Source organism: Anopheles stephensi, chromosome 3 (genome assembly GCF_013141755.1).
Source record: "Anopheles stephensi strain Indian chromosome 3, UCI_ANSTEP_V1.0, whole genome shotgun sequence".
NCBI lineage: Eukaryota > Metazoa > Arthropoda > Insecta > Diptera > Culicidae > Anopheles > Anopheles stephensi.
The window spans coordinates 33,630,795-33,645,194 of NC_050203.1; the positions used below are offsets into that span (position 1 = coordinate 33,630,795).

Genomic DNA, 14,400 nt, shown 5'->3' on the forward strand with positions numbered 1-14,400 from the left:
GCTGTCAGTGTTGCCGTACCCCTACCACCGGCAGCTACCAGAGCGAGCCCGAGCTGGTAACGATTCGGCACGTGCGGTAGCTTGCAGACTAACCTTACCTTACAACCTTAATTCATTGGCCGAATTATGCCGATGGTTTGGTGACTTTAAGTGCCTGTGCCGATTCGGTGACTGTCCTCCATCGGTCGTGCTGACGGTTGAATGTTTGCAAATTTTCTACAACGGTGTGAAGGTATGGTTTGTGCAGAAATAGGTTGATCGCAGGGTAAAGGTTAGATATCTGGGTGGTAAAGGTTGTTTCACGGTGGTCTTAGCCTTGCGCGTTGCAGTTTCTAGAGATTGATTCAAATCGATTGAATAAACTTCTTTGTAGCATTCGTTTTTGGACGATGTTAATCTGACGCTCGGCCGTCTAAGTATTGGTCTTTGAAAAGTGTCCGCAACGGAGTGCTTTGATCGGCTCATTCCTGTTCATGTTCGAATCTTCTGGATCGTTGGAGGAGGAGGCTTTTGGAGGCCTTTTGGAGGCTTGGCACGCACGATTATCTCGAACGATGCGCTTCCTGATTGCAAAGATCAGTGATTGATGGTGATCAGTGATCAAGGTGGCAATATCACGCATCACCTGATCGCCGCAACATGATCAGATAAAGAATGTTTAGATAACCAACTACCGTGAACTAGAGGGATATTTGATTTGAGCTTACCCTTTATATGGTTGGCACCGATAGACGATCGAATTGAGCTCAAGCTTAACGATCATTAGTAGCATTACTAGGTAGCTGATTAAGGTTTAACGCAGTTAGAAAAAAAAAACACAATCTTTGTCTTCAAGATTTGTCAGTGTCTTTTTCGCTGCCAGCCTTCTCGACAACCACCTTGATCCTCACAAAATACTAAGCTCTCTTTAATTTTTGATAGCAATGAGAGCTCTCAAATTGCGAAAGTTGTTAACTATTTTGTGTTATCTGACTAATTTCGGGTAAGGTCTTTTATTGATTCAACTATATATTAATCTCTTTTTTAGTTTATTTTGTTCACATTAAAAAAAACACAAAGAGGAGTTTTCGTAAAAAATAATTGACGGAATCCATATTTCTTCATGATGCTTCCGAATATTATTTTTTTCTTGCAATCCAACCGGCGAGTGAAGAAGAGTTTGACACCACTGGTGTAAATATTTGTATTTGTATATTTGTAAGGCAAGGTACTGAAACGTCAAAGTCTAACAGCTGTGCAGTAGTGTTGGGAGATTCGGGAATCGATAGATTCAAAGACCCAATCCTTAGTAAGATTCGAATCGTCTGGAATCGTAAATGATGGATTCGATCTGATACGGATTTGATCAGGGTTCGATTGGGATTCTATTAGGATTCGTCAGATAATCGATTGAGATTCGATTGGGATTTTGAATCGATTTGGATTTCCTTCCAATTATAATTCGATAGAGATTCGCTCCAACTAGGATTTAATGAAGATTCGATCCATTTAAGAATGAGTCATTGCTCAATTCAAATGGAATTTGATAGCTTTGTTTTTCATTGGGGATATTCCATCCGATTAGGATTCGATTGTGATTCGATATGGATCATATAAAGATTCGAAAAGCAATTAATAGAAATGTGATAGGGATTGTCGCTACTTTCCACTCACATAAACACAAGTCGAATCCGTTACAATTTAACGGATTCGGATTTGGATTTGGATTGTGAGATTCAAATCCCGATTGGGATTAATTTTTCCCATCACTACTGTACATCAGCCTTTATAGACGATTAACATGATGCAATCCGACATTTATGTTGGAAAGCGAAACGGTAGCTCGTGCTGTCCAGTGCCCGTTGCTCAAGTGTACAAATTGTTAAAATCAAATAAGTGAGTTTAAAATCACATATTTAAATAAGATGCCCTATAATTTCAAAATGAGCATAACGAAGACGTTCGAAAGGAAGGAAATTTTGCAAGCGATTCTAATCGCCGACGCGCACAATGACAATCTTCAACCGTTTACGAACACAAAACCATTGGTAAGAGAATTCATTAACGAAAATGACAGTGTAAGTTAGTTACTTGTCACCCTCCCTTCTAGGCATTGCTTCCGATTGCGAATGTGCCACTGATTAACTATGCTCTCGAAACCCTCAACCGCAATGGAGTCGAGGAAGTGTTTGTGTACTGCAGCTACCATACCGATCAGGTGAAACGCTACATACATCTGCGCCAGGTCACCCGTTGCACGTGGTCAATCAATATGAAGGTGTCGATCGTTAGTTCGGGCCCGTGCCGTAGCATCGGCGAGGCATTACGTGACCTGGACGCCCGGAACACGATCCGTGGCAATGTATTACTGCTCGGAGTGGACAGCGTGACGAATGCGAACCTTGCCGCCTTACTCGAGGAGCACAAGCGGCTAACGAAGTTCGATCGCGGTGCTGTTATGACGGTGGTCTATAAGGATGGTTTGCGAAGGATGCGTACCGGAAATGAGGTGATGATAGCGATGGAACCAACGACAAGCCGCCTCCTGTATCACCAACGACTAGCGCATCAGGACAAGGAACGCAAGCTCCACGTCCCACTGGACGTTTTTCTCGCCAATCGCAATGTGGCCGTGTGCCACGGTTTGCTTGATCCTCAGATTGCTGTGTGCAGTCCTGCTGCGCTACCACTGTTTGCGGACAACTTTGACTTTCTGTCGCGTGATGATTTCTTACGCGGGGTGTTGATTAATGAAGACATTCTAAACAGTCGGATTTATGTGGCGAAGCTAGGGAGGGAAGAGTACGCGATGAGGGTTAACAATTGGCAGAGCTATCATCTGGTTAGCTTGGATGTGATCAATCGGTGGCTGTATCCGATGGTGCCCGATATGGTGATTGGTGAGTTCCGGCTGCAGTACAAGCACTTCCGTAACAACATCTACCGTCATTGGAACGTTCGTTTGAGTAGATCGTGTCAGCTCGATGGTGATCTGGTGTTGGGCGAGGAGAGTGAAATCTCTGATGGTGCGTATCTTCAGCGATCGGTTGTTGGTCGTGGTTGTCGAATCGGGCGGAACTGCCGGATTGTGAATAGTTTCCTGATGGATGGAGCTATTGTAGAGGATGATGCAGAGCTAAGCCACTGTGTGCTGGGTCAGGACGTAAAGGTGGGTAACGGGTGTATCATCAGTCCGGGTACGGTGTTGGGCGAAGGTGTGCAGATACCGGACCAGATGGTTGTACCTAGATCGCTTCTGCTACAAGCGAATGAACCACCAGCGGGTGACTGGAGCGCTCCTGCACAGAAGATAGCTGATCGGGCTTATATACTACCAGTGGCTCAAGAAGATGACAGTAATTCAGACGAAGAGAACGATGGACTGGGACAGCCAGCATTGAGCCAACCGATCGTGATTGCTCCACTTCCTTTACGCTACTCAGCCTCCTTGTACGAAACATCTGATGAAGAAAGCGACGGCTGCTCAGTATCTCCAGCACCCAACGATGAAAACATTTTCCTGTCCGAGGTAATAGAAACGCTCGAGCATGGTCTCTCCAACCGTACCGATCAAGAGTATCTGATACTGGAAATAAATTCATCCCGGTACGCCTACAATATGGCGCTGGATGGGGTAAACTATTGCGTGGTAAAGGCTATACTACAGATCATGTTACAGCAGGATGGAGTCGGTAAGAACACGGTTGGTACGTTACGCCAACTACTCACTTACTTCGGTACAGTCTTTCGACACTACGTACGCGATCGAGACGCTATGTTGAATTGTCTGAAGGCTTTCGAGGATATGTGCCTGGCGAGTGAGACGCTGCGAACAAGAATCGTTCCACTGGTGCACTATCTGTACGAGGAGGACATGATCGATGAGGAGGTTATTATTGAGTGGCACAAAGGGTTAGGAGATAATGCGATAAAAGCGCCGCTGTCAAAGTTGGTACAGTGGCTGCAAGAGTCTAGTGAGGAGGATGAAGAGGAGAACGATGAGGCTTAACATCCGGATTATTGTTGGTCTCGGGGAAGAAAGGGGGAATTTTCTAACCGGAAGTTAATTATTTCGAAAATATTTGCGGGAGTAAAGTGTATACATTGGCGGATCAAGATCTTTGGAGGCCCGAGCGGAAGGGCAGTTACAAGACTTCCATAACCGACAAGGGCCCCGAGCGGTCGCTCGTTCTGGTCCTAGGTTGATCCGCCACTGACTGTATACCAACTATTTCGATTCAATCAATTCATTTTCATCATTTATTCAAATTCAAACTGTACTAACTTTTAGCTCCCACATGCAATTTTACTTAAACTAATATGATGCTAATTAATACAAATTGAGTAACAAATACATGCAGTGCCTCTATTTGACGGGAAACCGGACATCTTAATCGAGCATTTGATCTTCTTCTTCTTCTTCTTCTTTGGCACTACAACCTCGAGAGGTCTCGGTCTACCATTTCTGGCTTTCTGTGACTTAATTTTACCCGTAGAAAAGTAGTCAACCTTAAGTACGGGGAGGCGGGTCTGGATGGGATTTGAACCCCGGCCCTGCCTTGGCAGCATTTGATCAACTTTGAAAAAACTCAGACATTTCTAATTAAAATTTCATTTCTCTACTCCTACATCTCACATTTCCTATTCTCCCTTTCTTAATACCCAGGAGATAGCAATACGGCCAGGCCGTTCCTTGTGAATAAAAAAAAAAAAATACTCAGGAGATATTATGTTTCTCAGAACTTAATTCCATTTTGCTATAAATAAACATACATGTAGAAGTTGGCGTAAGTGATGAGAGCATACTAAGGATTAACCGTTGTGAATGTATGATATGTGTCTGTGCCTAACGATAGGCAACGTGTTAACATGAATTTAGATTGAATTAGATAGGCAGATTGAACTCGATTAGTGTGAAATAAACGGTCATGCACCAGTATCAACAACGTAAGAATAAATTACATAAATAAATAGTCTAAGTCAACTCATCGAACTGTAAGCACGTTACTGAGCTAGAGAAACAATATGAGAGGCAATAATAAGTAAAACAGTCAGTCTATTGCTAGAAAAACTTTCGACGAGCAAACGAAGCGTCTCATGTTCTACTAAACAAAAGAAAAATCAGTAAATTCATGACGAACATCATTCTCATTGCTACGCTCTCCAATGTTTTTCCATTTGATGTTCAACACGTGTCAAATTTATGAGTGCGATTCATACTAGCGCCATCTGTTGACAAATTACTCAACTTTTCATAATTAAATCATCCCATGGTTTTGTAGCTAAAAATAAGACAAAAATCACCCCGAAATAAAAAAAAAAACTTTTTATCACTTCCAAGCAAGCGATTTAATGTTGGTGAGTTCAACTTTAACCTTTCTTTCTAAAAAACAATTGCAAAATGATATTCCGCCTGAAGTTATGCTTCTCCAATCGGTGGGTTGTGGATTCTGAAATTGTTTTCTATTTTTACCTAGCTCATGTTGTGCCTTTTTTTTTGTTTGCGGTTTGTTCTTTTCGTTCATACCATAAGCAATATACACGACATCGATGTCTGAGAAGAAATTTATCAAACCTTCTTAGAACAAAGCAAAGGAAGATAAACTTTTCATTTTTTTGCTCTTCATTTCGTTATTAACTTTAAGCGTCATCCCACACCCAACTGCGCCTTGGGGAAAGTCCGTGCGCAAGATAAAAGTATTCGGAAGAAAAGCTACAGATTTGTTGCTCAACCCTCGTTCGCTCCAGACTGTCGGCGGGTTTTATGAATAATTTCGTTTTAATTGCAAAAGTGATTTCCTTTTTTTCGCCTGCATTTACTGCGCCCCTTTATTCGCCTGCTGTACTGATCTAGCCAAAAGAAAATGGAAGAGAAAAAACAACTTGTTTCGTGATTATCTTTCACTTTGCAGAAGCAGAAACATGCTCGTGCAGATGATAATTTCTCGAGCAAAAGAGCGACACATTTCGGGGAAAATTTCTTTCAGGAGTCGCTTTCACTGGTGCCCCCCAACCCCCCATCGCAAGCAATGATAAAGGATTAAGGGATAAAGTTATCAAGCGTCTGGAAACTGAACCATCACTAATAGCCACCTTCCGATGGGTGGTTTACGTTCCATGCTTGGGTTAATGATGTTCGACGACACTTTTCCTAAGAAGCTGTTGTCCTACCAAAAGACAGCGTCGGCCAACAATGGAGGGAATATGAACAGGCGCAAGGAAACTCCTTTGCATTGTGCACTAGGTGGTTTTTCAGCGCCCGTAGCTCATCGCGATCCACACTCTGCTGAATGGAAACATAATGAAGCGAGTCGGCAATCGAACCGGCCCAGCACCATTGATCACACGAAAGGGGATTGGAAAAAGGAGTAAGCTGGGTCTAGCCTTCCGAACTGGGTTGAAGCTCGTCAGGGTTGATGTACCGTCGCGAATCAACTCCGTCCGGTAATCCTTGCTTTCAGCGTTGCCAACCGCTGCCCGTGGCATTGTGACGTGATGTGGTTCGTTTCGCTTCCGAGACGAGATGATGCCTTGAGACATTTGCTACGTCCGTTGAGAGTTTGTTGAGTTTCGTGTTTGGGAAGAAGGATGAACAGAGGCAAAGGAGAATGCGCAAAACAGTTATCGCGTTATGAGACGTGGGTGACGAATTATGATCGATCGATAAGGTGGTGATAAGGTGGTTTACTTGTCCTTGGTAAATAACTATCGTAAAGTATTTAATTATTTATTCTTTGATGAATAACTTTTCCTTCTTCCAGATAAGGCCATTACTAGCTAAGGCGATGTAAAAATGGTAAACAAGCATTTAGAAAGTGACTTAAATAAAGTAGTGTAATTCGGTTTGCATGCCTGTAGGCGTGTTGCGATTTAATGTAGTAAGAGGGTGCTCCAACGTTTTTTGTTGCATTTTATACGGTTTCTCATACATTTTTGCGGCTAAAGTCTGAATGGATTGAAAATAGAATAGAAAAAATCTGCTATTAAACCAACAAGGTTAATTAGTTAGATAGTTGATAGAGATTTACTTTAGAGATAGAGTCATAAGAAACTCGTCTCTGTAATATAAATAAGTTATTCCTAATCTAATGCCCATAGAGAAACAATTTCTTTCTTCTCGAAACCAATCACACCACGTTTCGATCTCTCAGCTCGTTGAAAATCTAGTTAAATGGAGCGCTATAAATATGTCTCGTTCACAAAACACGTTTCTCTCGTTCTCCCCGAAGGTGAAACTTATTTTCTCCACTCATTGCAAGCAGAAATCTGCGTCACCCATCTCCATTTCGACGGATGGTTGTACATAACTTAATCATCGCTGCTGCCCTACATGCCCTTTCTGCTAGCAATTGGTGCCTGAATGGCATCGCCTTCCCCGAAGCTCGGTTGAACACATCGCTGAATGGAAAATCTCCAGTGTACGTAATGTCGCTTAACGGCCAGCCCACAACACCCCACAGCCAACCGGTACTGTTGCGATATCATCATTAGCTTCAGCTTCATCATGATCAACAGTAAAAATGGGTTCGTTGGGTGTTGGGCGAGAAACGGAGAAGGAAAAAGGGAGGGGTGTGGGTGCCTTTGGATAAATGATAAATTACTTTTTCTCCTTAACGTGGTTGGCTCAAAATCGTCTATAAATCACTCTACGGTGTCGGTGGAAGACGCAGCCGTCTGGTCACCTTGGTCGGGCGTTCCAAGGATCACACGAGACCCTTTTTCATGAGTCTTCATTCAGATGAACGTTACTCGCACGGTACGCCATTTACGAATGGCGAAAGACGTCAGTCAGATGGTTTGCTTGTAAGGGTAATGTGAAAGGAGTTTGCTTTCTTTAGAATGCTTGAAAAAAAAAATAGAAAAGTCGTAGCTAAACGAATTTAATATTTCCAATGTTCAGTTGAAAATACGTTACTTTAAAACTACCGTCTCTGGATTAATAACATGAAGTTGCTGGTGGTCGTTGTAATATTTGCTGCTGTAATGAGATGCTTTATTTTTTTTTTCAGAGAAAGATGGCTGACCATATATTTAGATTCATAATCATTGCAATAAATCTTTCGTGAGTTTTTGTTTTGTTTATTCATATACTATACAGTGCGTAACAGAACAATAAGATGACTATTTTTCTTAAGAATTTCTGGAGAGTTTCTTGAGAATCGCCATCAACTGGCATAATTACATTTGGCTTATGATTTCAGAGCTTTAAAGATTTTTACTATAAACTCATTAAATAGAAAAGTATAAAAAATAATAAAACGGTTACGTGCTCTTATGTTGCGGTTAAAGAGGAGGTGTACATCTGCAGACCATAAGAAAGCTCTGAAAAAATATGTTAATACTCTCTGCTATTTCTCAATTAATTTAATTTTGCCAGAACTATGGCACTCTTATTCCTCCCTGATATTCCTCAGTATGTCCAACTTTTTATATTTTTTTACCTTGGAGTTTGAAAATTCCTGACGCATTTGAAACCATTCATATCGCAAAAAGGCCCTTTTCTCAGTAGATTCATTTTGCTCCAGCACATATTATAGATATTGTATCAACGATGCACGTTTCTGTAGCTGGATCAATTTTGGCTTTTTTCAAATAAGCTGTAAACAACATTAAACTATTCTGAAAAATATACTGGCTTATTTTTACATTAAGTTTTCAATTTATCCATGAGAGTAAAAATATGTAATAGTGCACACCTGGGCTATTGTGCTCTTGCACGGTTCGGAGAAGGAAATTTCTTTCATCTAACGTGGCAGGTAAACTGTTTGTAAATTAGTCCTAAGCAATACGACCAGGTCGTTTTTTCAACACAAAAAAGTAATGGAAAACATGTCCGATGTTTGAAAACGTTTCGCTTTGTTTTAGAATCTCTTACACTGCTTGTGGTTACCACTTCGGCGTCATCAATATATCATCCCTATATTAGTGGCCTGATTATTCTGTTACACACTGTAGAACGACCTGGCCGTAATGCTTTGAAGAATTTCATTTTTACTACAGGGTGTTTTTTAACTGAGGTATAATTTTATTTAAATGAATTAAGCGGAAAGGGTCCCGGCTCCGAGTCCACAATCAATCTGGATAGCTTTTGAATCCCAGACTTCGATTTGCACTCTAACAATGTACTAAGGTACATTATTTATAACATCAAACTCCTTATACGTGAAAAATAAATTGATTGATTTTTCATTGCTCAGTATAAAAACCTAAAACATTTTGCGTAAAAATAACTAAACAATACACAGATTATTTGGAAATTTTATATCAATAAAAAACCATAAACAGAGTGAAATAGAAAGAGACAAGCAAACCCGCGATTCCGATACTAAGTCTACTTTGGCCCGTTCTTGTACGATTTGTCCGATTCATCGTAAATAATCGAAATGTTCATCAATCAATCGCAGAACCCCCCGTTGGGAGTAGCAAACGCAGAAATTCCTTGAGTTTTCCTCTAGGAATTCGGCTGGCATAACCGTGTAAAAGTTATGCCCATACCTAAGCGAATAAAATTAATTTCCCCCATACCATACCGACTGACTGTGGGATACATAATTGCGCGGATGCCACCTGTACCGGTGGTTAGCATTAAAGCACGTTAAAGTATCTCTTGAAAGACCAATCTTCCAGGAAGAAAACGTAGGCCGATCATCTTTCTTCACTTCGTAAATTAAGTGACGGCAGAGCGGATCGACACTGCTGGGAAGTCATTCATCACTTAAAGCGAATCTCAATCACGAACCGAGAAGCTCGAGAAGCTTTAATAGAATAAAACAGCTTCTCGCTTTAACGGATGTGCCATCACGGCGTATGGTTGTCGTTTCATCCAAGGTCCGGGACAGCTATTGATTGAATTCCGAGAAGGCCACAAACACACACACGCAATCGTTGTAATCCAGAACCTACATGCACCGCCAGTTTCCTTTCCATCTCATTAGCTTCATTTCATGCGCGTGCTTTAAGCAGATGAGAGCTGAGTGACTCGCACGATAGGAGTATCCGTTTCCTTCCTGCATCGCATTAGCCCGAGATGGAAAACTGCCTCAAGACAATCAATACCGATCGGGTAGGACAAAGCGGCCATCCGATGCGGGGCAGGAGAGATGAAACACATAAATAAACATAAGAAGAAAACCGGAACCACCTTCCACATTAACACACACACTCGCACGCGTACATGAAGGGCGGAAAAGCGGTCGGTGCTACACTATTGCTACACTAATGTATGGCTTTTCTTGACTCACATTCTTTGTGCCGCTTTTCCCCGGGTGTTTGTAGCTCGGGAGCCAAGGGAAAGAATATCCCTGTCTCACATTGCCTCATGCCTAAATTATGTGTGTGTGTATGCACCAACACATGTAGCCAGCATCCTTCTGGTAAGACATTAACGACGTCCTGCTACCAGCGACACAGAACGGCTCGAACGTGATCAACATTTATTTCGGCTCATTGCTATTCTCGCTCGTCCCTGTTTTGCTCGGGCGTTGGTTGGGGTAAGTTCTTTTCTTTTTCCTCTAAAAGTAAGCGGTCGAGCCTCTCGACGTAGATCGTAGAGGACAGTGAAGCAAGGAGAGTTGAGTAAGATTAATTATTACGGGGTTTTTTTTATTTATTTATTCATTTTATATTAGCTTCATGGCCATATCAGTTTGACGAAGCAATTCGTCTTGTGTTTCGTAAGTCCTGTATGATCTTACTTATTGATATGATCTTGTATGATCTTACTTATGATCTTGTTGATTTTTCATACATTTAACAGAATGGTTGTTGGGTGTTTATTTATTTATTTTTTATTGTAGTAATTTTAAATTAATAGTGATATTTCTTCTTAATGAATGATAAACTTGATAATCATGAAAAAAAACGGCACTGTTTGTTACATGCATTACAAATAAGTACTTGATAAAACATTTCCAATTATAAATGGGCAGTCATTGTGAAGTAAAAAAAAAAACAAACCCTGTTACTGTTGGGTAACCTTAATAACAAAAAAGGTGTGGTTCAATAACTGAGCCGATAGTGACGCTAGTCTTTCATCAGGCAGCAACGGGTATCGATTCCAGTTTTGTCCATCTTTAGTCAAATTAAAAAATCAGGTTGTAATCAAGTTAAGTAAACCATAAATCGTGAAACAAAACCTGTGCAGATATTAAAATCAAAGGATGGTTACTAAAAAGTCTTGATGTCTTGAAGCCAGCCAGGGGGGTTGCATACTGGTAAGTCAGCTTTTGTCTCTATGATGAAGAGAAATCGAAAACCGTTTTCCGTTAGAGTTGAAATAATTATTAAAATTGGAAAGCAATATTATCGAATCTGAAACTTCCTTCTTTTATTTCGGAGCAAATATTTCAATACTTAAATTACGATAGCAAATATTTAGATTAAATTCGATAGTGGTTTAATACGTTGGTTTAATAGATTTAATAGGTTGGAATTATACGGCCTGTATGATTCTACCTTGTAATGCTTGCAGAATCCAGCGGCTTGTCTCGAAGGGGCTGATGGATAGCTTTTTTGTAATAAAATCTTCTTCTTCTTCTTCCTTGCACTACAACCTCGAGAGGTCTCGGCCTATCATTTCTGGCTTTCTGTGACTTGATTTAACCAGTAGCAAAGTAGTCAGCCCTGTGTACGAGGAGGCGATCAGGATGGAATTTGAATCCCGGTCCTGCCGTGTGTAGACCGGCACCGGTATCGTTTCGGCCGCTCGTCATTTCTTCTAGTCCTTTGCCCTATCCTGAACCTGGGGCTGAACATTCGATAAGAAATTTGTTTATTTTTATTATTTGTTTGCACAACCAGAGGCAACATTCTCGCATTTTTGTCTCTTTTAAATCTAAATAAGCCTAGCGATAATGAACAAACATTATCACAAATCAATGCCGTTTCGTTTGCGTATGTCGATTGATTCAGTAATTTTGAATTCTATCTTAGGAAGGAATAATACGTACTTTTAGGGTTTAAGATGCACCATTACGAATGCAATTTTTTTTTTTTATACAAATATCGAATCTTGCCCCCTTATACCTTACGATGGAGTTCCCATCGTAGAAGCAGAAAAAACGGCCGGCCGTCCACCTTTACCAGTCCTCTGATCGACGTCGGAAAGGTTTCGTTAATCTTCACTGCTTTTTATTAGCTTTTCCCACACCCATTGGCGCGTACCATTCCACCATGTCTTCCCGATTTTTCCCTCCCGAAATAACACGATTTTCCAGAATCCTCTTTCTTGCATCGTCTCAAAGGACGGAACGTGGACTAGAGAGCGACGGGGAACGGATGCGTCAGGAGGATCTGGGGAATCTGGTTGTCGATGCCCTCGTGTTATGCTTCGTTCCAGTTTCGCTCACCTTTCACCGGGTAGCTGTGCGCGTGCAAGCATCACGAAGCGTTCAAAGTTCAAGGACGTTTTGCCCCATCTCGAAGGACGAAAGGCCGTTGGGATTCATTTTTTTCGAATGCCGTTTTTTTCTTATTCTTTTTTCTTCGGGGCACAGAACGTGGCGTCCGCAAAAGGAAGTAATATCCAAGTTCCAAAACAGACAGGCCGTCGTCTAGAGGGTGGGTTATCGCACGCAGTCGGTACTTCTACTTCTGGATAGTCCCAGCTCGAATCTGAAAGTTAACACTCTCGGGTTGCAGTCAGAACAGTAACATTGTTGGGCAGAAGCGAACGAACCACATTGTTTCAGACTTTGCGATGCTTCGCCAACATTCCACCGCATCCGAAAGGAAGATTGGAATAAATTCTCTGAAGGTGATGAATCTCTTCGGTGGCTGGCGCTTGTGAATGAACGGCGTTCGAGTGTGTGGGTGCCCCGGGTTGGGTCGTTTATTTTCCAATGCCGATCGTACGATAAGCGGGAAAAAAGGAAGGGCGAACCCTCTCTGGGTGTGATTTCTTCCCCATCACCGTTATGTCTCACATCATGCCCCCGCTCGGCTGTCGCTCCGCTGTTGGAACACCTTCAACCAATTACCTTCGTCATGTTCATCCCGATTCCGTTTCATTTCGTTACCATGTCAATGGCTTTGCTGCCGTTGGAGGAATTCTATTGGTATTCGGTTTTGCGTCGCGAGACCTCGGTTCACCTCCACCAAAATCCACAGGGCCACCGACCAAAAAGCGGCTAAAGCTGTCATCAAGTCACGGCGGCACTCGGAGATGAATGTGTTTTCATTTTCACGGAGCCATTGACATACGATCGTGTTGGTGGAGGCGAAGAAAAATGGATGGAAAGCGAGAACGTAGCGCGATTCGGAGGACGTTCACCTGTGCCGGGATGCGCCAGCACGGTTGCCAAATCACCTGGAAACGTACATGGTCGGGAAATCATTTTTCATCCACGTTTCGGCGTGGGCAGCAAACGTTCAGGCTAGCTGGGAAGACCGGATAAGCGAACTATCTATTTCTGTGTGTGAGCTTTGTTGTGTTTGGTTGGGATGAAGATTAGCGTCGGGGGCTTAGCTCTCTTAAAGGTGGGGATAGCTTTGTGTCGATTGCGTGAAGATGGTAATGGTGAGTATTTTAAAGAGTTGTTTCGATTATTCTGTACTTGGTTTAACTGAAGGTTATTATCAAAACGTTATGATTAGTTTCAATAGAACTGTAAGTAAATTTTCATCAAAAGAAATTAATTAAATTAAATTAATAAATAAGCATGAAGTTATTATGCAGATCAGATAAATACATTATTTTGTTAGAACAGCTCCATTAGCCCCAAGGTCTCATTTCCGGTCAACAAGTGTTCATTTTTTTGCTAATGAATTGAAATATGAAAGTGCATTCCTGTGTGCAAAGGTTAATGTAATTGAATAGATTCTAACAGATTGATTGAAGGGGCAGTAGCAGGCAATAGCAAAAAAAAAAATCAACAGAATTGAACTTTAATTAAACCATAGCTAATTGATCAAATATTTGTGTTGCAATTCTGTGTAAATTTCAATTGGTTGGTCATTGTTTTATTGCAATTGTTGCAAACATTCTTCTATCAATTCCCTTTAAAATTCTTTTTTTATGAATATGGCTTTAAATTTAAGTACCGTTGATTAAATCATTCCGATTTTCAATCCGGCTTTAAATTCACTACAGTTTTGATGCATTTTCCTACTAAATGTGTGTTTAAGTTGTGCTGATTCTACGCTGAACACATTTCGGAACGAATACGCCTACAAGTATGCAATCAGCATAAAGTTACTCGAATCGCTAAATAACTTTCACGTGCTACGCGGCGCTACTTTTCAGGCAACATATTTCACCAAATTAAAGAGACACGTCATAAATTGACTTATTAAAATGTGGCATATACCAACAAAAATATTACCTGAAAAATTGTAGTTAAAAAGGATAGGTTTTTTATTGGACAATCGAACCGAAACCTCCGATTTGAAGATAGATTTTTTTAAAGTACAGTGATTTTTTAC

General features: G+C 41.3%; 1 protein-coding gene across 1 annotated transcript; it reads left to right on the plus strand.

Moving 5' to 3' along the window:
* The first annotated feature begins 1,810 nt into the window (after window positions 1-1,810).
* LOC118509602 (translation initiation factor eIF-2B subunit epsilon-like) lies at window positions 1,811-5,316 on the plus strand. The gene is made up of 2 exons (XM_036050397.1): window positions 1,811-2,027; window positions 2,090-5,316. The coding sequence occupies exons 1-2, from the start codon at window positions 1,905-1,907 to the stop codon at window positions 3,986-3,988; spliced, it is 2,022 nt and encodes a 673-aa protein (XP_035906290.1). The 5' UTR covers window positions 1,811-1,904; the 3' UTR covers window positions 3,989-5,316.
* The last annotated feature ends 9,084 nt before the right edge of the window (window positions 5,317-14,400 follow it).